At 62.4% G+C, this 23,015-nt stretch overlaps 3 protein-coding genes across 7 annotated transcripts in view; 1 reads left to right on the forward strand and 2 right to left on the reverse strand.

Moving 5' to 3' along the window:
• Positions 1 to 122: 122 nt before the first annotated feature.
• On the forward strand, positions 123 to 7,966 carry ANKRD13B (ankyrin repeat domain 13B). Its single transcript, XM_071574822.1, has 15 exons — positions 123 to 278; positions 3,612 to 3,747; positions 3,970 to 4,094; positions 4,164 to 4,209; positions 4,460 to 4,603; positions 4,721 to 4,910; positions 5,007 to 5,073; positions 5,163 to 5,244; positions 5,312 to 5,376; positions 5,457 to 5,587; positions 5,680 to 5,837; positions 5,912 to 6,064; positions 6,315 to 6,475; positions 6,656 to 6,732; positions 6,818 to 7,966. The coding sequence occupies exons 1-15, from the start codon at positions 168 to 170 to the stop codon at positions 7,026 to 7,028; spliced, it is 1,857 nt and encodes a 618-aa protein (XP_071430923.1). The 5' UTR covers positions 123 to 167; the 3' UTR covers positions 7,029 to 7,966.
• A 498-nt stretch (positions 7,967 to 8,464) lies between these two features.
• CORO6 (coronin 6) lies at positions 8,465 to 14,520 on the reverse strand. 4 transcript variants are annotated; one of them, XM_071575283.1, is made up of 12 exons: positions 14,256 to 14,520; positions 12,013 to 12,212; positions 11,360 to 11,482; positions 10,803 to 10,932; positions 10,541 to 10,722; positions 10,314 to 10,433; positions 9,971 to 10,090; positions 9,472 to 9,576; positions 9,246 to 9,391; positions 9,112 to 9,169; positions 8,797 to 9,027; positions 8,465 to 8,685 (listed from the first exon to the last, which is right to left on the reverse strand). In XM_071575283.1, exons 2-12 carry the CDS (start codon positions 12,208 to 12,210, stop codon positions 8,563 to 8,565), a joined length of 1,536 nt encoding a protein of 511 aa, XP_071431384.1. In that variant the 5' UTR covers positions 12,211 to 12,212; positions 14,256 to 14,520; the 3' UTR covers positions 8,465 to 8,562. The 4 variants fall into 4 exon arrangements, with proteins under 4 accessions (XP_071431384.1, XP_071431382.1, XP_071431383.1 ...); XM_071575281.1 differs by lacking the exon at positions 10,314 to 10,433; XM_071575282.1 differs by lacking the exon at positions 9,971 to 10,090 and having other exon boundaries at positions 8,465 to 8,682.
• A 1,498-nt stretch (positions 14,521 to 16,018) lies between these two features.
• The window catches only part of SSH2 (slingshot protein phosphatase 2), a 93,158-nt gene continuing 86,161 nt past the window's right edge, over positions 16,019 to 23,015 (reverse strand). For both annotated transcript variants that reach the window (XM_071575276.1, XM_071575277.1), the window contains one exon: positions 16,019 to 22,143. In XM_071575276.1, the coding sequence (XP_071431377.1) occupies positions 20,185 to 22,143 (1,959 nt within the window). In that variant the 3' untranslated portion in view covers positions 16,019 to 20,184. The remainder of the gene's footprint in view (positions 22,144 to 23,015) is intronic.

The raw sequence follows: 23,015 nt of genomic DNA on the forward strand, positions 1-23,015 counted from the left end.
ATGAGGAATAAGAAGGGGGCGATGCCGGGCAGGACGACTACAAGTCCCATGAGGCCGGGCGGTGCGGGGGGGGCCGGGGAAGCACCGGGCGGGAGGTGTCGGCCCGCCCCGCCCCGCGCCCCCCCGCCCGCGCCGCGCCCGCCGCGCCGCTCCAGCATGCACGGAGGATGCTCGCGTCTTGCTCGGGCAGGAAGGGGCCGGAGGGCAGGTACCCGCTGCACTACCTCGTCTGGCACAACCGCGCCCGTGACCTGGACCGAGAGCTCAGCGCCAAGCAGGTGGGGCGGCGCGGGGGCACTCCCGGCACGGCACGGCACGGCACGGCACGGCTCCGCTCGGCTCGGGCTGATGCAATGCTTGGGGCCGGGATGAGGATGAGGATGGAGATGAGGGGAGTGATAGGGATGGGGTCGCTCTCTGCGCTGGCAGAGCTCTGGGGGTGAGGTGCGTGTCCCCACCTGCACCCCGGGACGGTGCCGGGAGCGCTGGGTACCACCCGCGGCTCCGCTGCATCCTCCGGCGCACGCAGCCCCGAGATCCCCCGACACGTGTCCCCCGCTCCCTGCTGGGCCTCTGCAACCCCCCGCACCCCAACCTGCACCCCGCTTCTCAGGGCATTGCCACCTCGCTGGGGGTGCAGCCATCAGCTCCCCACCCTCAGGCGGACCCTCTCTGAGGGGTGGGACAAGGACCCTGATGCTGCTGCGGTGCAGCCCCCCAGCCCCGCGAGGCCACGCAGGTTCTTCTCGGGGTGAGGGGACCCTCTGTGTCCCTCAGTCGGGGAAAACCTCCGAGCTGACTGGTGATGGAGCAGGGTGCGGGTGCGTTCCCGGCGGGTTCCCAGCCTCCCTCTCCCCCGTGGCGTTGCAATTCAGGTAATTAAAACCCAACCCTGAAGATGCAGGAAACCGCAGGCGCTGGAGGGAGGCCGGCAGTGGGGCTGTGCTGAGCAGCGCCGGGCCCTCGGCCCCGGTCCTTGCACCCCAAAACCGCGAGGGCCATGCTGGATGGCGCCTGGTGGTGCCTGGAAAGGGGGGGTCATTGTGCCGCGGTGCTCCTGCCGGGATGCAGGCGCTGCTCCCGCCACACCCGCCTCCATTGTGGGGTCCAGCCGGAGGCTGCGCCAGCGACCCCCGTGCCCCACGCCGTGCCCAGTGGGTTTATTTCCGCGGTAATGTGGGGTCAGTGTTCCCAGGAGCCTGACGCGGCAGAGATCAAAGCTGGGCTCGGCAGATACAGGGAGATGGAGGGACTACGAGGGGGGCTCTCTAACCCCCTAGCCTGGCCAGCAGAGGGGTCTGCCATGGCCTCTGCTGACATTTGCAGGGTGAGAGCAAAGCCATCCCTGTGTGAACCCCGGGGGTGCACGGGGGTACTGCAGGCCAGACTCCGTGGCAGGTGGGGGCTTGGGGGAAGGACCTGGGGGCTGACCAGGCCCCCTGCTCTCTCCAGGGCGTCCAGGGACACAGCTCAGCCCTTCTCCCTGCCAGAGCATCCCCTGGATAAGGAGTTCGAGCTAGTGCTGTGTGTGTTGCTGGGAGGGGGGTGTCCCCCTGTCCGAGAGCTCTGCCCTCCTCTCCCACCTCCGTGACCCACACAGGGCAGTGGCTTCACATCCCTTCCACTCCAAGTGCAGGTTTTTGGGGTTGGGAAGTGCTGAGACAGATGACAGCATTGCTTCTCTCTGTTTCCCCATAAGGACCCCCAATTTGGGTCACCCCCAAATTGTCACCACGAGCTCCCAACCACACTTCTCTGCTGGGAAGAGAGGGTCAGCAGGTCCCTGGGGCAGGGATATCATGAGGCTGTGGCAGGGAGTGACACAGAGCCTATTGTGTCAGGACACCCCACACCGCAGCCTGCCCCATCACGCGTGACAGGGACTGTCAGGGGCTGTCAGGGGCTGTACAGGGACAGCAGTGCCTGGCACCACCTCCCCATGATGGTCCATGTCCCTCACTGACACCCAGGAGCAGGCATGGGGGTTCTCCAACACAGGGACAAGCCCAGCAGATGGGACATGCTGTGCCACGTGCCCAGCTGGCACAGGAGGAGTGGCCAAGCTGCAGTCCTGCGCTGCTCCAGTGCCACCCCAAAGCCACCACTGTCCCTGTCCCCATCCCCGGGGGGTGTCACACCCCCAGGATGGGCAGCACCCACAGGTCTGTGCCGCAGCCCCCAAGCTGGAGCCGTCCCAGCACCAGGACCCAGGACTGAGCTCTTGCTGGCAAAAACTGGGTCATGCCACGTCTCCTGGGGTGGCTCCAGTGCCACGTCCCCGGAGCGGGGACCCTCGTCCTGCCTGGCACCGGGGCTGGGCTGCAGCTGGGGAGCCCTGCTGAGCCTGCAGCACCCGCCCCCAGCTGGGGGGCAATAGCTTTAATTAGAGTCATTTCATTAGCACGATTAAGAAGCAGCAGTCGCCTGGAGAGCATTGGAGCAGCACGTTGACTCCCGGGAAACTGGGCGGCTGTTTTGCTCTGTCAGTATGGGCAAACTGGGAGGTCCCCCTGCCTGGTGAGTCCCGAGGGGTGAAGGCCATGGCAGTGCCCACAGCCTGGGCAGGGACAAGGACAGGGACATCCCTGGGACAGCTGGACTGCAGGACATGCCCAGAGAGAGGCAGGGATATGCTGCAGGTGAAACCCTGGGCACTGGGGAGCCCACACCCCACCTCTGCCCATGCCAAAACACCTCTGGCTGCCTGGTCCTAGCTATCCCCTTTGGGTCCTGCACCCCCAGTTTGTTCTCCTAGGGATGGCCACCCCAAAACCCATGACCTGGGTTTTGCCTCACTGCCTTCTGCCCTGGCAGCATCCGAGTGCCACTCTCTGGGCACAAGGATTTTGCTTCAGCTGGGTGCTGGGGAGGCAGAGGGTGGGTCTGGCCTTTCTCTGAGCTGTGTCACCAGCCCTGGGCCCTCGGGAGTAATGCCGCTCCTCGCATGGGGAGCGGGGCCGTGGGTGTGGGGGGTGCCCATCGCCACCGCGAGAGGGATTCCTCGGGGCTGGCTGCGTGCCAGGCTCCAGGTTTGGTACAAACAACGGCAGCAGCTCCCCGGGGCCCGGGGATCCTCCAGGCAGCCGCTCCGCTCCCGCAGCCGCCGCCCCCGGCTCAGGCAGGGGAACACGTGCGCCCGCCGCAGCCCACGGTGCCCGCCGCGCGCCCGGCCTGGTGGAGGGGGCTGCCAGCAGCTGCTGCCTGGCAACTGGGTAGAGGCCCCCCCAGATCCCAGAGGTGGGGGCTTTCCCTGAGCTCGCAGCTGCATCAAAACATGCAGAGTTCTGTGCACTGCGCCAGGGGCATCCATGCCCTGCTGCCGTGCCCTGCCCCTCTCTGTGCCCATGTGGTGGGTGCAGCCCAGCCTGCCCATGCTGAGCTGTGCTGGGTGCTGGCAGCCACCACTGTGCTCTCCACACCCTCTTCATGGGTATGGCAGTGGCTGCAGAGAGCAGGGAGAGGCTTTTGAGGTTCATCTCTTGGGGGAGCTCAGGGATGGGCCATCAAATGTTGGCTGCTTTCTTTGTCTGGGAGCTGCACACCTGTGGGAGGGCACTGGGGGCAAGGTCTGGCCACCCCAGTGATCCCAGAGCCCCATTCCCTCCTGGCAGGCTGACATCGAGCAGCTGGACCCCCGAGGACGCACCCCACTGCACCTGGCCACCACACTGGGCCACCTGGAGTGTGCCAGGGTGCTGCTGAAGCATGGTGCTGACGTGGGCAAGGAGAACCGCAGCGGGTGGACAGGTGAGCAGGTGGCTCATTGCCTCTGTCCTCCATCAGGCTTCCCTGGCACAGGCACAGAAATGGGCATGGGCACTGGCACAAGTATGGTTATGCTCACCCCGGTGCTGCAGCTCCCCAAGGGACCATTCCCATGGTAGCCTGAGCCTGTGACAATGCCCACTCTGCAGTGCCACATGTGCCATGCCATGCCATGGCCCTGGCCACTGCCCCTCTGCCCCGCAGTCCTGCAGGAGGCCGTGAGCACCCGTGACCTGGAGCTGGTGCAGCTGGTCCTGCGCTACCGTGACTACCAGAGAGCCATCAAGCGCCTGGCCGGGATCCCCGTCCTGCTGGAGAAGCTGCGGAAGGTACCTCCCTCCGGGGGGCTGCAGGGGCCACCATTGGTGGACTCTGCCTGACCCTCGGTGCTTCTGCAGGCCCAGGACTTCTACGTGGAGATGAAGTGGGAGTTCACCAGCTGGGGTGAGCTCGGGGCAGAGTGTGGCTGTGGGGGGAGCGGGATTTCCCAGCAGAGTCCCCCAGCCCTGGCATCCATCCCATCCCCAGGTCAGGGGTCACCTGCCCCCTTGTCCCCTGACACCCCAAGCTTGCAGAGCCCCGTTCCTGCCGAGGTGTTGGGTTCCCCAGGTGTGTTCCCCCCCAGCTCAGCGCTGGCTGCCCACTCGGGTGCAGCGGCCCCATCCCTGCCTGGGCTATTGGCATCTCTCCCCAGTGCCACTGGTGTCCAAGATCTGCCCCAGTGACACCTACAAGGTGTGGAAGAGTGGCCAAAACCTGCGGGTGGACACCACGCTCCTGGGCTTCGACCACATGACCTGGCAGCGGGGAAACCGCAGCTTTGTCTTCCGGGGACAAGGTGAGACAGTCCCAGAGTGTCCCCCTGCCCTCACCAGGGAGCAGTGGCAGTTTCATGGTGCCGCAGCGGGGCTGGGTGATGTGGAGGCTGTGGTTGTCCTGACCCTGCTCTCTGCAGACACCAGTGCGGTGGTGATGGAGATTGACCACGATCGGCGGGTGGTCTACTCGGAGACCCTGGCCCTGGCCGGGCACGACCAGGAGGTGCTGCTGGCTGCTGTGCAGCCCACAGAGGAGCAGGTGATGGGGCGGCTGACGGCCCCCGTGGTCACCACCCAGCTCGACACCAAGAACATTGCCTTTGAGAGGTGGGCAGGGTGGCACTGAGCCCACACCAGGGGTGTGGGGCACACTGGGCTGTCAAAGCAAGCCCATCCATTGCTCACGGTGCTGTGTCATCCCAGGAACAAGTCTGGGATTCTGGGCTGGAGGAGTGAGAAGACAGAAATGGTGAATGGGTATGAGGCCAAGGTGAGGGGCAGCGGAGGTTGAGCCACCCAGAAGATATGGCTGGTTGCAGGGGGGGGTGACCCACCTCTGCCATTCCCCTCCTCATCCAGGTATATGGCGCATCCAACGTGGAGCTGATCACGCGAACGCGGACCGAGCACCTCTCAGACCAGCACAAGGGCAAGAGCAAAGGTGGGGCTGGCACAGGCTTGGCGGGAGGGCACCCCTGGCTCTGGCCTCACTCCTTCCTCTCCCACAGGCTGTAAGACCCCCCTTCAATCTTTCCTGGGCATCGCTGAGCAGCACGTGGGGCCCAACAACGGAGTGAGTGTCCCAGAGGTCTGGGGGGTGGCCTCACAGTCAGACCTCCCCTCCTCACCCCCCTGAGCTGTTCCCCCACGCAGACACTGATCACGCAGACGCTGAGCCATGCCAACCCCACCGCCATCACCCCTGAGGAGTACTTCAACCCCAACTTTGAGCTGGGCAACCGGGACATGGGACGGCCCATGGAGCTCACCACCAAGACACAGAAGTGAGGGGGAAAGGAGCAAATGGGGACCCCTCTGTCCCCACCCACCACTGCAGAGCAGTCAGAGGTCTGCAGTGGGTGCCTGTCCCTGGCAGGTTCAAGGCGAAGCTGTGGCTGTGCGAGGACCACCCGCTGTCCCTGTGCGAGCAGGTTGCCCCCATCATTGACCTCATGGCAATAAGCAACGCGCTCTTCGCCAAACTGCGGGACTTCATCACGCTGCGCCTCCCGCCCGGCTTCCCCGTCAAGATCGGTATGGGGGGCTCTGCCTCTGGCCTGGCTGGCACAGCCAGCTTCCCTCCCTGCTGGTTTTATCCCTTCCTGCAGAAATCCCCATCTTCCATATCCTCAACGCCCGCATCACCTTCGGCAACCTCAACGGGTGCGACGAGCCCGTCAGTTCCCTGCGGCAGAGCCCCAGCAGTGAGGCACCCTCACCCAGCAGTGACTCCTCCAGCGTCAGCAGCTCCAGCTCCCTCAGTATGTGGGGTGGCAGGACAGGTCCCAACAGGGTGGGGCAGATGTGGTTCCTGAGGCAGGGTGGAAAGGGATCCCAGTGACATCAGAGGGACTTGGCTGGTTGAGAGGGAAGGGTTCCCAATGGGATGAGTGGAACATGGCTGGTGGGGTGGCAGTGAGTCACAGCAGGGTGAGGGCACATCACTGGTGAGGTGGAGTGGGAGGGGGCCCCATGGGGCGCCCAGCAGTGCCGGCTCCCATCTCTCCACAGCCTCGTGCCGAGCGTGTGAGATGGACCCAGCGCTGTTCGAGGTGCCGCGGGGGTACAGCGTGGTGGGCACCCACCAGGATGCCCTGCGGGAGGACGAGGATGACCTGCTGCAGTTTGCCATCCAGCAGAGCCTGCTGGAAGCAGGCAGTGAGTACGACCAGGTGGGCACTGCCAGCCCCCTTGGCTGGGGCACTCTGCTGCTCATCCCATCCTGCTGTGCCTGGGGACGTTCATCCCACATTGCCCCATCCCTGCATCCCATGGTGGCAGGTCAGAGACCATGCTAGGGGGCTGGGTTCTGGGGTGCCACCCTCCAAGCACCCCTCTGCCCCTGGCCACAGGTGACCATTTGGGAAGCACTGACCAACAGCAAGCCCGGCACCCACCCCATGTCTCATGAAGGCCGCCGGGGAGACAGGTTGGTAAGGCCCAGCCAGACTCCAGGGGGAGTGGAGCGGGCGGTGGCACCACAGGGACCCCACTGAGGCCCTGCTGCTCCCCAGGACTCCCCAGCACACGGCAGCCCCCCGTGCCCCCGCCAGCCCGGCCCCGGGGGCGGGCAGGGCGCCCGGTGCCCTGTTCCCCAGCTACGCCGAGCAGCTGCGCTTGGCCATGGCGCTGTCGGCGCGCGAGCAGGAGGAAGCCGAGCGTCGGACGCGGCAGGAGGAGGAGGATCTGCAGCGCATCCTGCAGCTCTCACTGACGGAGAAGTGACCCCGTGCCCCCACTGAGCCCCTCACCTGCCCCAGTGGGCATGGGGACACTGGCAGGGCCATGTCTGGGGGCACAGAGGGGGAGCTGGGGCAGGAGAGCCAGTCCAAGAACTGCTGAGGGCAAGTGGGGAGAGAGGCAGGACTTGGCCCTGATATGGGGGAGAACGTACCAGAGCTGGGGCAGTGTTGGGTGGGTGGGGGCACCCCACAGCAGGACAGGCTGGGGGTGGGTGTCCACCTTGCACCTGGGGTGACAAGGACCGGGGAGGGCAACTCTACAGTCTGAACCCCCTCCCCAGGACAGCCCTGGCCCCCTCCAATTGCCCTATGGGGTGCTGCTCAGCCCCTCACCCCAGGAAGGTGGTGGTGGGGGGCACATCTGCCCCAGATGGGTGGGCTACCAGTTGTGTGAGGTCCTAGGGTGCCCCCAGAGCCAGGGGGCTCTGCCCAGCCCTCTCCTCCCCTCCTGCCCAGGCGCTACCAAGTGCACTTACTCGGGAGCTGCTCTGCCTGCCAGTGGGGTGGGGGCTCAGCCCCATAGCCAGTGTGGGGCTGCACAGCCACCCCCACCAGGGTGTGGGGGTCTGCTGGGACAGCTGAGGGGGTGCCTGCAAGAGGCCACCTGTGTCACCTCCCTTACCCCCTGCTCACACCTCTCCCCCCTGCTTGGATGCCCCCCTTGGCAGCGCTGCACCCCCCTGTCCCGGGCACTGACCCCGAGAGAAACCTTATGTCAAATGGTGCTAACCCAGCCCCTGCCCCAGCTGCTGCCCCTTTGCACACAGGGGGCTGGGGGCTGTGGGTTGGGGGCTGCGGGGTGGGGGGCTGGGCTCACGCCCCTGGGACTTTTCATAGCCAGTGCCCTGCCCCCTCACCCACACACCCCCACAGCAACATCTGGGCCAAGGCCAGGGGAGCCCGAGCAGCTCCGACCGCGGCCACCACCAATAAATGCTCTTTAATGTTTGTCTCTCTTGACCTCCCTCTGCCTGTGCCAGGGGTGTGTGGGCAGAAGGTGCTGGGAATGGTCTGCAGGCAGGATCCTTCATTATGGTGGCCCCTTGCCCCTGGTACCTGCCACGCAGCCAAAGGTGGCTGAGCCCTTTATTAAAGGGGTCCAGGAGCAAAGAGCCAGTTGGGAGCACCTGCTGAGGGTGCAGTGGGGGGTGATGGGGGGGTTTAGCACCGTACCCAAGCACATCCTGGCTGGGGAGCCTGGCAGCTCCCTGTCCTGTGAGGATGCTGGTGCCCAGAGTGCAGGTCCCCACAGAGGGATGCTTGGCAGCCCCAGCCTGTGGGCACTGAAGTGGGATCCCCTTGGGTACTGCAGTGGGATGCCCATGTGCCAGGGCACCCCAGGAGCAGGATGCAACTGATGCCAGTGGCGGGGGGTGGGGCAGGGTCTGACCCCTCCCTGCCCCCTCAGCTCCTGGGGAAAGAACACAGCTCTGGGCTCCTGCCCAATGTGGGGACTCTGCTTTAATCCCCGGGAGGCCGGGGCAGTCCTCGCCCTGCCCATGGCCGTGGCCACTGTGCTAGTCCGTGCCATTGGTGAACTGGCAGAGTTTGTTCTCCAGGTCGGAGATGCGCTTCTCCTGTGCTTGGACCATCTCCTTCAGGGCACGGATCTCCTCCAACACCTCCTCCAAGGCTGGCTGCTGCAGGCAGGGAGGACACAGGGTCATGGAGGAGCCTCCTCTGGCCCCTCCAACCCCACGCGAGGCTGGGGCACAGCCCTGCTGCCATGTCCCTGTCCCCAGGACACTCACAGAGAAGTCAGAGTCGCAGGTGGAGTGGCTGCGGCGAGGGCCTGGGGGAGGTTTGCTGTCCAGGATGTTCTTCTTGACCACCTTCAACTCCCGGTTCTTGACCGGGACATACCCGTCGCGCAGCGAGATGAGTATGGGCTCTGCATCCTTCCCCGACAGCCACTCATCTGCCTCCAGGGCCGGCTCAGGGCCTGGTGTGTCGGGGTACAGGTCATCCTGGAAGAGGTCTGACTGTGGGAGGGAGAGATACCCCAGTGAGACATGGAGTGTCCCCCCTGAGACCTCCCACCTCCCCTGGGACCCCCCAGGGCTCACCTTGCGTGGCACCGTCATGACGATGGGCTCACACTTGCGCTCGTGAAGCTTGAAGAATCTGAGTGGGACAGGAGCAGTCAGGGTCCAGCTGACCCCAGACCCCTTTGGCTCCCCCCCAGCCCCCTTGCTCTCACCTGGCGATCTCACACTTGCTGACATCCAGCCCACGCTTGGGCATGAAGCCCATGCCCCGCTGGGGCTCCTTGCTGCTGTAGGTGTTCAGGTAGTGCACGTAGGGCGCCTCATCCGTGATCTCAAAGTACCGGATGCTGCTGTCACCCTGTGGGCATGGGGTGGGTGTCAGCCAGCCCTGGCACACCCAGGGATGGCGAGCCTGGAGCTGCCCCCTGGGGGGGTTACCTTCCCACAGAGGTAGACAATGCTGGAGTCAGCGTCGTAGAAGGGCAGCAGGACCCCGTTGCTCGTGTCCATCTCTTGCAGGGCAATGGGCTCCTCAAAGTTACTCTACGCGGCCAGAGTGGTGGAGGGGTGTGAGCGGTGACCACAAACCCCCACGCTGGTTAGTCACACGTGTTAGCCACGGCACACGGGGGGACAGGGCTTGTCCCCCTGCCTGGGGCACACAACCCCCCGGGCAGGCAGCTTGACATGCCCCCCCCAGCCCTCTGCCCCACTCCTGTTTACCTGCATGGCTGGGTGCCCTCCAGCCTGGCTGTACTCCTGTCCCCAACACTCCCTCCCTCCCAGCCCCTCCCCACTCCAGCACAGCACAGCACACTTGGGAAGTTGGTATCGTTTGGGTGGGATGCAGCAGGCACCCCATCCTGGGGCAGGAGGGTTGGCAGGGGATCGGGGGGGGGCCAAGTTCCCAGGGCAGCACTCCATGCGGCCTCGTTACCGGGTCCCACAAGCCCAGCTCCCGCTGGCTCATTCTGGTAAAGCCCGTGGTAAAGATGTGTCCTTCCCGCGTGAAGATGGCCCGCACGGGCCTCAGCCCTTCGTGGGGGGCAAACCTCTCCTGGGGGGAGGGGGACACAGTCAGCACAGGGCACGGGAAGGGGGGAAAATGGAGGGGGTCCGGATCTGTCCCCCGAAACAGCTGCTGAGTCCTTGTCCAGGGGAGCACACGATGCTCCCGGGGCACACACGCTGCCAGAGGGCATCCCTGGCACCCGCAGCATTCCCACAGGGTCGAGCTCTGCAGGGTCGGCGCTGGCTGGGCAGGAGCCACCGTCTCGTACCAGGTCCCAGAGGCCCAGCTGCCTCTCGCTCATCCTGCTGAAGCCAGTGGTGAAGATCTTGCCATCGGCCACGAAGATGGCGCGGATGGGGCGGGTGCCGTCGTGCGGTTTGGTTTTCTCCTGCGCTGGCGTTAGCGGGTTAAATCAAACAGAGCCGCGCGGGGCGGGGTTAGTAGGGTCAGGCAGGCACCAGGGGGACCCCTGGGGGGCACAGCAGGGGCACTCACCGCTATGACCTGCTGCTTGCGGGGGTCAATGACACGGACTTTCTTGTCCTTGCAGGTGGTGACGAGGAGGCTGCCGTTGCGGTTCCAGCCCACGTTGTAGATGAGGTCAGTGTGCATGTCATCCAGCGCCAGCAGCATCTCCCCCGTCCCCACGTTCCAGAGGATCACCAAGTTGTCACAGCCTGCAGAGGACCAAGGGGCAGACGCTGTCACCCCACAGATCCCCTCTGACCCTGGGGAGGGCAACCCGGGACCCCCTTACCTGCGCTCAGCAGGACGTTGCGGGCCGTGGGGTGCCAGGAGATGATGCTCACCCGCTTGGAGTGCCCCTCCAGCGTCACCACTGGCTCCGTGATGTTGCGCACAGGGACATAGTCAGGAATCTGCCACACCTGGGGAGGATGGAGAGGAGGGTGTTGGGATCACCCCGCACGGGAGCGCTAAGCGGATGAGAGCCTTGGAGCCAATTAACCTCATCGTTAATCCTGGCTCAGCCTGCACGGAGGGTGCCAAGGGGATGCCAGAAGCATCTCCATTCTGGGGTGCATCCCCAGAGCTGGGGGTGCCGGTGGGCCCCGGGAGGGGGGCATGGCCGGGGCACAGCCCCCAGCCCCGCCCAGCTGTTCCTGGGTGCTGAGTCGCCGGGGTGAGTATATTTAGCACAAAGTGCTGCATCATGGAGCGAGCAGCCGCCGCCAGCGCGAACGATGGCACTGGGGCTAAAAATAGGCCAGTGACACTCCGCAGGCGGCGAGGGGGGGACGCTGTGCCCTGCTCCCCCCGCGCCTGCCGCTCCCCCACCCGGGCCCAGCCCCTCACCATCACTGTGGTGTCCTCTGAGGCGCTGGCAATGACGTTGTCGTTGTGGGGACACCAGTCGATGTCCAGCACGGGCGCCGTGTGTCCCGTCACCAGCGGGTGGTTCTTGTCCACCCGTCCTGTCTGCAACGTTGAGGGGTAAGAAGGAGTCCCCAGAGCTGGGGGCAATCCTGACAGGTGCCCTCTAGAGCCCAACCCAGGGGTGCCCGGAGGTTTGTGCCTCCCCTGAAGGAGGAAACTGAGGCATGCAGGGGGATTAGGCATCAGTTGGCACAAGGCCCCATAGGGACACAGAGGGGAAGGATGTGCCCCATGAGAGGCTGTTTTGTGTCCCCTTTGAGGACAGGGAGGGGTTGGGGACCCTCTTCCAGTGTCTCTGCCAGGGTTGGCAGGCCAGACTCCACCCCACTGGGTGCTGTTCCCTGGGAATGCTGAGCCCGTGGGGAACTAAAGCTGGAGAAAAAGCATCTGGGGATTTCCCACATCACCTCAATTGCCCCTGTACTGTCACTTCTCAGGTGCTGATGATCACCCAGGTTGTTCCTGCCCCGAGCCACCATGTGAGGGGGGTGTTGGGGCAAATCTGGGTGGCTCTGGGGTCCCAGCACATCCCGAGGGGAGGGGGGCAAGCCCCCAGCCCCATCCCCACTCACCTTGGCCAGGGGCAGGACAATGAAGGCCCCCCCACCACCAGACTCCACGATGATGGCCACGAACTTGGGGTTGACGGCGCAGAAGGAGCTGTCACATGTCACCTTGGAGACACGAATGTCCTCGTACATCTGGTCGGCCTTCACCGGCTGCCCAAAAACGTGCCGGAACTTGCTCTGGCGCACCACGCGGCGGCTCATGGCTGGGGGCACCATGGGGGGCACAGGGTCAGGCCTCCCCACCCCGGCACAGTCTGCAGGGCTTTGGGCACCCTCTACCCCGGGCACAGCGGGCAGCCTGGGAACACCGAGGTGGCAGGGCAGGAGGGTGCGGATGGTGCCTCGATCCCATGGCGGGGACCAGGGGCAGCCCTCGTGCAGGGCTGGGGGGGGGCTGCAGGTGCTGGGGGTGGGCAGACAGTGGGCAGAGCCACTTAGCACTGGGCAGGGACACGGCAGTGCCATGATGTGCAGGTGTGCCATGCATCACAGCTGTGCCATATCCCATGGTTGTGCCATATCCCACAGCTGTGCCCTGCGCCACAGTTGTGCCATATCCCTAAGCTGTGCCATAACCCACGGCTGTGCCATAAATCACAGCTCTGCCATACCCACAGCAGTGCCATGCCTGGTGGCTGTGCTGTGCCCCACAGCTGTGCTATGCCCCGTGGCTGGCAGTGGGGTTGGCACATGAGCAGCTGCAATAGAGAAGCAGGGCTGAGGGGACTTTGGGGTATACAAACAGGTGCCACACACCAGGTCACAGCTTGTCCCCTCATACCCCATCCTGCACTGGTTGCCTGGCTCGACCCAGCAGCCTGGAGGGAGGCTGTGCCTCCAGTGTTGCCTGTTGGTGGCTCACACCTCCCTCCCTGGGCCCCTGCCCTGCAGCTCCACGTGTGCCACCCTCTCTGCACCCCCACCTGAGCAAGGGCTGGCCCTGGCATAGCCATACACCCCCTGGGCACACCAGGGTGTGGAGGAGCCCCCCATTCCCAGTGTGGCCCCAGTGGGGTCTCCAGCCCTCAGCCACAGCCAGGCACACTGCCCACAGTCACCCATTTCTCACCCAGCCTCTGCTGCTCCGGGACCTGCCCAGGGCAGGCACTGAGACACTTAGGGCCACGAAACCCCCGGATGTGGGGCTCTACAGCACCCACAAGCCACTGTCTGCCCTGGGGACTCCCCTGGCTCTTTTGGGTGCACAGGCAATGCCAGGGGCCACAGCCAGCCACGAAACTGCAGCCAGAGGGCCAGGCATTGCTGTTCCCAGCCCACGGGGCCAGTGTGGGCAGAGACAGGAGCAGATCTGCTTCTCCATGGCCTGGCTGGTAGCTTTTGGATAAGGCACATGCAGTGCCCAGCCAAGCCACATCTGCCCAGTCCCGGGGTGTTCCCAGAGTTCTCATGGCACTTCAGCATCATCCCCGGCCCGGCTGAGCGGGTTGGAGCCGGGCACTGAGGGGCCCGGACCCAGATACCACGGGGGGCTGGACAGCGGCACCGCCGGTGTCACCTCCTGGTCCCAGCACGGGTTCCAGCCCTGGGCAGGAGCTCGCCGGGGGGTTTGCAGCACCTCAACCATTGCAGTGGGAGCAGAGTTTGGGGTGTCAGCAGGGCTGGGCTGGCAGGGCAGAGGGCAGGCAGCGAGTGGGGGCAGGTGAGGGGTGGATGTGGGGCAGGAGAGTTGGGCAGGGTGCGGGCAACGTGTGAGGTGCCGGCTGGGTTGGGGGGGTGCAGGCAGGGCTGACGGGGGTGCAGGCAGGGTGCGGGTGGGGTGCAGGCAGGGCTGACGGGGGTGCAGGCAGGGTGCGGGTGGGGTGCAGGCAGGGCTGACGGGGGTGCAGGCAGGGTGCAGGCAGCGTGCTGGTGGACTGCAGGCACGAGAGCTGGGTGGGGTGCAGGCAGGGTGCCGGTGGGGCCGGATGGGGTGCTGGCAGAGGGAGGTGGGGCGCAGGTGGGGTGCAGGCAGCATGAGGGTGGGTTCCGGCCGGGTCCGGGTGGGGTGCAGGTGGGGTGCAGGCAGGATACAGGCAGGATACAGGCAGGACAGCCCCGCTCCCCGCTCCCGGCCGTGCCATTACGTTGCCACAATTGAATCCGCAGCGGCTGCTCGGGAACGACCAGAGGTCACTGTCCAAATATAGCCATCTCCGCCGGCGGGCGCCGCGGCCCCGGCCCGGGGGTCCCCGCGCTGCCCGTGCCCCCCGTGCCCGACCCTCCGGCCGCCCCCACGCGCGTCCCACCTGCGCTCGGGGCTGCTCCGCGGCTGCTCCGCTCGGCTCCGCTCAGCCCCGCTCCGCCCGGCCCGGCCCCGCTCGGCTCCTCTCCGCCCGGCTCGGCTCGGCTCTACTCGGCTCGGCTCGGCTCGGCTCAGCCCGGCTGGGCTCGGCTGGGCTGGGCTGGGCTCGGCCCCGCGCGGCGCCGCTGCCGCAGGAACAGCTGAGCGAGCCGGGCGCGGGGCCGGCCCGGCCCCCCCCGCGGGCACCGGAGGGAGGGGAGGGGGAGCCCTGCCCGGCCCCGCCTGCCCCGCACCCTGCCCGGCCCCGCACCCTGCCCGGCCCCCCTCGCTGCCCGCAGTGATGGGCAGCTCCCGCACAGCCACCCCGCAGGCGTGGGATTCCCTCGGCCCAGCGCTGCGGGGCTCTGGGGGGCGGGAGGAGCCCCCTGTGTTTACCTACAGCTCTGGGGAACACCCAGGGGAGGGTCTGCCTTCACCACCCACAGGCTGTCACAGCTCCAGGGGTCACCTCTGCCCAGGACTGTGACCCTGCCATGGGTTCTCCCCACGCCGGGGCCAGCCCAGCCCCACAGGGGCTCCCTGCACCCCATAGGGTGCCCACCTGCCCCAGGAGAAGGGGGGTCTGCAAACCCCACGGAGTCAGCGCCGGCCCGGGACAGCAGGATGGGCACAGGCACATCCAGAAGCCAGATCTGGGATTTAGTGAAGCCCATTCCCGCAGGGATGCCCCGGCCCAAGGGGATTAAGGGATTGTAGGGCTCAGGGACCAGAGGGAGGGGAACTGTGGTTCCTGGAAAGGCAGCAAAGCCCTGGACCCTACAAGGGCACCATGTGGAGCTGGACGAGCATTGGCTGAGCGGGCAGGAGGGGGCAGCTGGCAAAAAGGCAGGGAAAATGTGACATCCTTGTTTGCCCGGCCAAGGGGGTGGCAGGGAGGGATAGGGGGGTGCAGAGACACCCCTCACCCCACCCCACCATGGCCCTGGCTCACTCTGCCTTTGGGGATGGAGCAAGCCCTGTGTTCTGTGTCTCCAGCTTCAAGCCACATCCTCAGCAACTGGAGAAAAAGCCCCGAGAAGCCTTTCCCAGCTGGTGCTGGGAGGAGCAGGGAGGGATGGGGCACACTCGAGGCACTGCCAGCTCCACAGCGATGGCCCTGCACCCTGGGCCCATATCCTGGTGCCCACTCAGCCCCGTGGGAAGCTTCCTGGACAGCAAGGCTGAGCCCTGAGGGATTTGGCTCTCTCAGTACCCCCTTGCACACAGCGAGGCCAGGGGGAGCCCACAGAGCCCCTTTTGCACCACACTTTCTTGCCACAATGGGACAGAAAGGAGTAACACCAACTGACCCAAGACAGGCTGTTTCCCAGTGCAGAGATCCCCTTTTGCTTATTTGGTGCTTGGGTTTGGCTCAGCTCCTCTGCTGACCATGGTGGGTCTGGCTGAGTATCCACCATGTAGCTAAAACCTCACATCCCCCCTGGAGCTTAAAGCCCAGGACCCTCCCCACAGCTCCTCTGCCTGCAGCAGCACAGGGAGGGTGCCCGTAGCATCCCAAGTTTTACATACACAACCTCTGGCATCTTCCCTGCAACTGCAGTAGGAGGTGGAAGTACATCTTGCTTGGAAGCACAGCTCCATCCCTTGGCACAGGATGGACCCACCCTCCCCTCCCTTCTTCAGATCCCCAGTGCTGGCCTGAGCTCCGAGAGCTGCAGAGCTCACCCCTTGCCCCCAACCCCCCAAACAGGAGGCCACACACTCATGTCATCTTCAAAATAAAGTTTTATTCATCCGGTAACAATAACATTGAATCTGCACATCAGTGCACAAGTTCACATTTAAAAACAGCTGAGCACATCGGTCATAGAGTCTTTAGGGGAAAAGGGGACAATCCCAGCCACCAAGGAAGATCCAGGAGGGGCAGACAGAAGCACTCCCTCCCCTCCCTGCTCTGCAGCCCCACTGCCAGCTGCCACCCTGGGCGATCCCTACAAACCAGCACACGGACATCACATCTCCAAAAGAGAAAATAAAAGGCACTGGCACCTTCTCTTGTGCCAACAGAGATGGCTGCAGCTGGGCTGGGAGCACCTCTGGCAGCACTGCTGGAGGCCCAGCCCGGGCCCTTGTGTGCCAGGCCAGACCCTGCCTGTGCCCCACACCAGCCAGGGCTTGGGGGCCCTCCCTTTGGGAGCAGTGGGGGGTTTGCATGGAGCCAGGACCAGGTTAAGGCAGGACACACCCTGAGGGACAGGGACCTGCAGCAGGAACAGCTCCTCCTGCCAGCGCTGGGAGAGCTGCGAGGCCCCTGCAGCCCCCGGGCAGGTGCAGTGACGGTGCCCGCGGGCTCCAGGCAGCTCAGCCCGCCCAGGAGGGCCCCGGAGCTGGTGTGGGGTCCCTTCCACCAGGCTGCTGCTGGCACAGGGACACGGAGCTGATCCCTGCTCCCTTCAACATCCGAGCCACCCAGAAGCAGCGTCACCTCCTGCCACCCACTGGGACCGTGCCCGGGGAAAGGGCCAAAAGGGGAGAGATTTGAACATGTCACCACTTCTCAAGCAGACTGGACACACACACACATGCACACAAACACAGACACACTCACACACACACTCGGACATAGACACACACACGCACCACCGAGTGCAACAGAACGCAGTGCCAGCCCAGTGCAGGCCCAGGGGATGGGTTTGTGCGAGGCTCACACGGCCCAGACAGGGCAGCCGGGACAGGGTGGTGGCTGGGAGGGTGTACAGGATCAATGTAAACAATACAGCGTCCTCCGAGAGGCTGCGCCAGAGACCAAGCAACAGTTGCTTTGTACAAAAATGCCCTTAAAACACGTTTCTCCTAAACCCTCTCTGTGAGGGCTTGTGAGCTGCTGAGCATCCTGGAGGGGCTGCACCCTGCAGTGCTCATTGGGTCACAAGCAGCTCTTGTGGGGTGGCCACAGGAACCAGGAGGGAGTTGCCACCCTCCCCTGAGCTACCAGCACAGAGAAAGGGACAATTGTCCCCAGGCTGTGACCTCTGATGCCAGGGACTCGGTGGCTTCCTTGCCCAGACACTGATAAGGAGGTCCAGGCCCCTTCAGTCTGTCCCTGTCCTGCCATCCTGCTCAGAGCCTCCAGACCTCCAAGGCCTTCATCACTCTGCAAGAGACATCACCCCTGACTCCCTCTCCCTGTCCACAGCCCTCCCAGAGAAACACCTTGTGCTGGGCCAGAGCCCAGAACACAGGGACAGCAAAGCACCTCCCTGCAGGGGCCTCTGGCCCTTTGCTGCTCTCTCCAGCTGAAGCACCCAGAGTATTGGAAGGAAGCAGCCATTTCTGGTCTGCACAGAACACCCTTCCCTGAGGGCGTTCTCCTGAGATGAAGCTGGGCCAAGAAACCCAATCCTCTTTCTCCTCCACCTTCTGCCTTCTCAAGGGAACAAACTTTACACAGGGCTTTCCCCTGCCCAGCAGATCCTTGTCCCCAGGACATGCTGACAGCCAAACCTGCTTCCTCCAGCTCAGGGCAGGCTTGGAGGCAACTCACCCCTTCTGCCTGCAGAGGGGCAGGCAGGCATGTCTTTGGGGCCAGAACAGTGGGCAGGGAAGCCTGGAGACATTTGTGGGGGAGGCAAGGACTGAATCTGTCCTTCACAAGATGTTGTGAGCCACTTGGCCTTTCCACAGTGTCTGTCCAGCTCTGGAGCCAGCTGGAGCAGGCTAGGAGAAGCCACATGTCTTTCAGTGTTCCAAAGAAGTAACTGGCTTCCCAGGCCAGGGGTTTAGGTGACTTCTAGTGACTGAAATGGCCTGGGATGACACGGTATTTGACCCAAGACAGGGCTGTGCTCCAGCCCACAGCGAGCACAGGCAGCAAGATCCCCCCAGAGCTCAAGCTCCTTGGAAAGGGAGGGATAGTGCTGGTGGCTATTGGGGACAGGTGAACTCACAGACCTGTGCCTGGGCTGCAAAGCAGCACAGGAGGATCCCTGGGAGCTACAGGAGGGAAGAAGGTGGGATTACCTTGCCCTCTGCTGCCAGCTGGGGGTCATGGACACCCCTTTCCCAGGGCAGGCACGTGCTGCTTCCCAATACCCCACAGCGCTCTGGTGCTGGGCTCTCCTCTCCAGCTCAAGGTGAGTCTGTCCCATCAGAGACCACAAGGCTCTGCAACATCAGTGCTGCTTTCTAGGCACAGCCTGGGCTGCTGCTCCTCCCACACCATGTCCTCTCCATGCTGGGCTGCAGCAGTTGGAGCCATTCTGCATCTTCTCTGCGCTTCATTCCTCCCCAGAGGGCAGGTCTGGGCACAAGCCAAACACCAGCTCAGACAGGACCTGCCACAGGGCTGCAAACAGGACCCAAAACTCCCCTGTCACGTCCAAGTGCCTTTCCCTTGCTCCTACTGCACATGGACAACTTGCTGATACACACAGCTGCAAATGAGGAGCTTTGGTTTAGCCAAATTGCTCAGAAACCACTAAACAACTTGCTGAAATTTGGAGCAGACCCTTCAAACAGTTTCTCCAGGGAAGCAAGAACCTGCAGAATGGCTTAGAACCTGCTGACGGCTTTCCACGTGCCACTGGCACTTCTGGAACCCAGCTGAGGCAGGAGGGAGACAGGCAGACACACAGTGCCCCTCCCAGTGGGTAACAGGGGTTCACACAGGACTGCAGCAGAAGGGACATGTTTGGCAAAGGCTGGCATCGAGGCTCACTTTTGGAAAGGGAAAACAATTACAATGTCAAATCCACTCCCATGTCTGTGCAGATCACAATGAACAGCACTGAGTTAGAGTCAGGTGGGTTTGTTTTCCAGTTTACAGAATGCAGTCTTGCCCTTTTTTTAAAAAAACCCATAGAAACAACAACAAAAACCCCCTCATATAAATATCATATATACAATTTAGGAAAAAAACAAAATAAAACAAAACAAAAATCAAAAAACTTCCAGAAAAGATCTTCCCTCTGGGTTGAGAGTTGGGAGTGACAGCAGAGAGGACAAAGCTTTGCATTAAGGGCAGTATGTCAAGTAACAATGCCAACAGGTTGAGATTTGGGAGCAACCAGAAATGCCTGTGAGCACAGCAGAGGGGAGAGGGAAAGCTTTTGGGCAGAGAGGAGCCAGCAGGAGAGCAGAGGACAGATGATATGGCCATGAACTTGGAAGGCCCACAGCAGTATTCAAGTAATGGGAGGGTTAAAACCCTAATGAGGTGTTTATTTTAAAAGAACACTCTGGCTTGGGGGTAGAGGAGAGCTTGGCAGCCCCTGCAGAAGCTCTGCCCCACCTCACCACACAGCAGGGCTCTGTTCTCACAGCAGGTGAGGAGTGCAGGCCTTGGTGCTGCCCAGGGCCACTGGAGCCCATCCCTTGGGAGGATTTACCTCTGTGTGCCCCTTCTGGGGAAGCACCAGCCCAACAACCCAGAGGGTTTGTCCTGAGGCAGCTCTTAGAGGGATCTGCCAGCATGGTGGAGTTCCAGTTTGCAGAAATAAAAAGGCCAAAGGGACCTTGGCACAGCCTTCACATTTACAGGGGCTCCCACCCCACCAACTGCCCAGCACCATTTCAAGGCATGGGGAAAATTCAAGTTTGGAACTAGGATCTGGTTCTAAGCAAAACTCCACCTTGCCAAGCAAGCCAACATCAATTTTTCCATGATAAAGGTGTTCTTTTAAAACAAACTTAAAAACAAAACCAAAAGAACATTTGAGGTTATCTGAGTTAAAAAACTTAAAAAAACCCAAACAGTCCTGCAGTCAGAGTCACACACAGAAGAACCAACCCACACCTACATGCGCCAGGAACAGTAAAAGGACAATATATATAAAATTAACCAATAAAGTGCATGTTCCTTATATTACACCTGCCCCTTGTGTGAAAGCAACACCATGGGTTCTGAGTGAGAAATCACAGCCAAGGGCCCAGGATCACATCGTGTTGTAGACGGGATTGGTTGTCCGCTTTTTTTCATTGGTCTTTTTGAGCCTCCTCAGAGGGTGAGTTCTGCCGTGCTGCTGCCGAGGTGTGACAGCCAGACCTTGAGCTGCAGACAAGGAGTCCAGGACCTGCCCCTGGAGCAGCGCAGGACCCTCCTGGGAGCGAGTCCACGTTGGGGCCGTGCCGGGGCACAGGCTCTGCTGGCTGGAGCTGCACTCTCTGGCGTACTGAGCCAGCGGCCTCTCCACCGGCCTGCTCTGGGCAATGCACTCGGCTGTTCTGAGCTGCTCCACAAAATGCTTCGTGGGCTCTGGGGAGGAAAGGCAATGCTTTCCACAGGTGCCTTCCAAGCTCCTCTCCAGCCCTGTTCCGCAAGCGCCTCGCCCGAGGGCAGTGCAGGTGAGGAGCACCGGGTTGGCGTTGGAACAGGCCGAGTCCCTCTCGTATAAGTCGTCCTCGCACAGGTCCAGGCAGTCCAGTTTGGCCAAGGATGCCGAGCGTTTCATGAGGGAGGGTGTGGTGAGCCCTGCGTGCCGGAGCCGAGCCTCGATCTCCCTGGCTCGCTGCTTGACCAGCCCGGGGCTGCTGCGGCTGCGGGGGCTGTGCTGGAGGCTGCAGCACGGCAATGAGCTGCCCAGGAGGTCCGTGTTCCCAGCACGCTGCCTGGTGAGGTCCTCGCTGCTCAGCGGCCTCGAGAGGCCAGCACTGCCCCCGCAGAGAGGTCTGGGTCTGTCCCTGAGCAGCAGAGCTGTGACTCCCTCGGCACCACATGGCATGACCGGCTCATCGTCTGTACCTGTGCTCTGCTCAGTGACACCTTCCAGGTGAATTGTGTAGGGATAAGGAGAGCACTCGAGGCTGGCTGAAGGTGTAGAGGTCACCTGGGCAGAAGAAGAGGCAGCACCAAGGTGAGTAGATAACCTACCACCTTCCTCACTGGGGCTGCTCGTGGTGAAGGTGGTCTGCTTGCACACCACGTGCCCCGGTGGCAGGAGATCCACCAGAGCTCCGAGACAGGCTGGAGCCTCCTCCAAGCACACTGAAGGGTTCAAGTTTTCATCTAAAGCTGGGATGGCTGTGGCCAGCCTGCCCTGCTGGCAGCTTGTGCTGGGGCACTGCTCTGCAGACCTGACCGTGGGAGTGTACTCGATGATTTCGATTCTCTTTGGGAGGAGGGAGGGCAGTGATGGCTCCCCCGTCCCGTCAAACGCGACCACTGTCCTGTGCTGCTGTGCTGCCTCCCGCCCTGGGCTGTGCTCTGCAGACAGGGACTCCTGCACAGGGGGGCCCAGAGGGGCAGGCAGGTGTGTGCCTGCAGGCAGCTCTGCCCCAGGGGCCAGCAGTGGCTCCTCAGTGCCCTGTCCCTGTGGGCTGTGCCCCTCCAGGGGCAGCTCCAGGGTTGGCTCCTCGCTCTTGCCCCGCGGCAGCAGCTCAGCGGCAGGGCAGTCGTTCCTGGAGTTCTTGCGGGTGGGCAAGGGGCACACTGGGGGTGTGTGCTGGTGCTGCTGCTGCTCCTGCCTCAGGCGCTCCTCCAGCTCCAGAGTGGCTCTCCGGACAGAACCAGGACACCACTTGGGCTCGGGGCTGATGGAGCCACGAGGCTCCTGCTGCTCCCCCACAGAGCCGCCTTCCTCCAGGTCTGATTTAGCACAAGACACCTGCAGGGAGGGGGCAGCTTCTTGCTCGGCTGGCAGAGGGTCCTTCTCCTTTTCCTGGTGTGCCCCTTCGCTCTGTTCCACCCTTTCTAATGCCCAAATCCCCTCCACTGGCAGGTCATGCACCGTGTTCCTCTTTGGTGTCTGGCTGAGGTTGGCTGAGTCCTCTTTCTGTTGGCCAGGTCCTGCTCCCTGGTTGATTGACTCGATCTCTGTGATGATTTCCTTCACAGAAATGGCATTTTCTGAGTGGGATCTTGTGAGATGAGCTGCACTGGGCAGCTCAGGGACCTCCTGCAACACACAAACAGCAGAATTACAAAGTGGATCAGCTGTGCTGACACAGCACAACAGCAGCAGCTTAAAGGAGATAGGGGTACACATCCTGAAGGAATAAAAGTGCATGTGCCAGTCTGTGGAGATAGACCACAACAGCAGTGGTCACTAATGGAAAAGCATTACTGTCTCTGGGACTGAATTTAATGTATTCTAGGCTGGATTTTCACTATTTTCACTTACACTGAGATTTAAGAACTTGTATTTAATTGTCACAAACTCCAAGGAAAATTTATCTTTTTTTTTATAATAAAGAAAAATCCAGTTAACAAAAAGCATCCTAATGCTGCCAGAAGTGCAGCTTTGAACTGAGACAGATTCTGTTCACGTACGGAGGGAACAGGAATACAACAAAAAGAATGACTGAGTGCTGAAATGCTCTGGTGTCCCAGAGGAAAATGGCCAGAGAGGCTCCCCCTCCCCACAGACACTGCCCAAGCCCTGGCAAAAACATTGGCCTATTATATTTGGAAGAGCCTTATTGCCTCACATGGAGATGGAAAGGATTCAAGCAATGCAGCATGAAATTTAAATAAGAGAGGCTCCCAGAAAATGATGGCCCCAGACATCATCAATCCCTGTTAAGAGTCCTGGAGGTTGAAAAGCAATTACCTAAATTTAGAGGTTACTAAATTTTGTTCAGGACCACCTCTCTACCCAGGAGAGAAGTGAGCCATGACATGTCCAATCCCATCACTCCAGATCTGGACAGGCTCATTTCTTCCTCCAGCAGTGGAAGCTCTGCATCTGTCTTGATTTACTACCCCAACGCTGGTGCTTCCCAACCAGGGAAAGGAGCCAGTTTTGCCCCATTCTTTGGTGGATTTGTC

The sequence above is a fragment of the Pithys albifrons genome, chromosome 21 (assembly GCF_047495875.1).
Source record: "Pithys albifrons albifrons isolate INPA30051 chromosome 21, PitAlb_v1, whole genome shotgun sequence".
Taxonomy (NCBI): domain Eukaryota; kingdom Metazoa; phylum Chordata; class Aves; order Passeriformes; family Thamnophilidae; genus Pithys; species Pithys albifrons.

Excerpts from the sequence above, each read along its gene's own strand:
- ANKRD13B (XM_071574822.1), top strand. The coding sequence starts at position 168 with ATGCTCGCGTCTTGCTCGGGCAGGAAGGGGCCGGAGGGCAGGTACCCG. Across the intron at positions 4,604-4,720 it reads CTTTGTCTTCCGGGGACAAG|ACACCAGTGCGGTGGTGATG; the intron begins GTGAGACAGTCC and ends TGCTCTCTGCAG. Across the intron at positions 5,245-5,311 it reads GCACAAGGGCAAGAGCAAAG|GCTGTAAGACCCCCCTTCAA; the intron begins GTGGGGCTGGCA and ends CCTCTCCCACAG.
- CORO6 (XM_071575283.1), bottom strand. The coding sequence starts at position 12,210 with ATGAGCCGCCGCGTGGTGCGCCAGAGCAAGTTCCGGCACGTTTTTGGG. Across the intron at positions 10,933-11,359 it reads CAGAGGACACCACAGTGATG|GTGTGGCAGATTCCTGACTA; the intron begins GTGAGGGGCTGG and ends CATCCTCCCCAG. Across the intron at positions 9,028-9,111 it reads TCATGACGGTGCCACGCAAG|TCAGACCTCTTCCAGGATGA; the intron begins GTGAGCCCTGGG and ends TCCCTCCCACAG.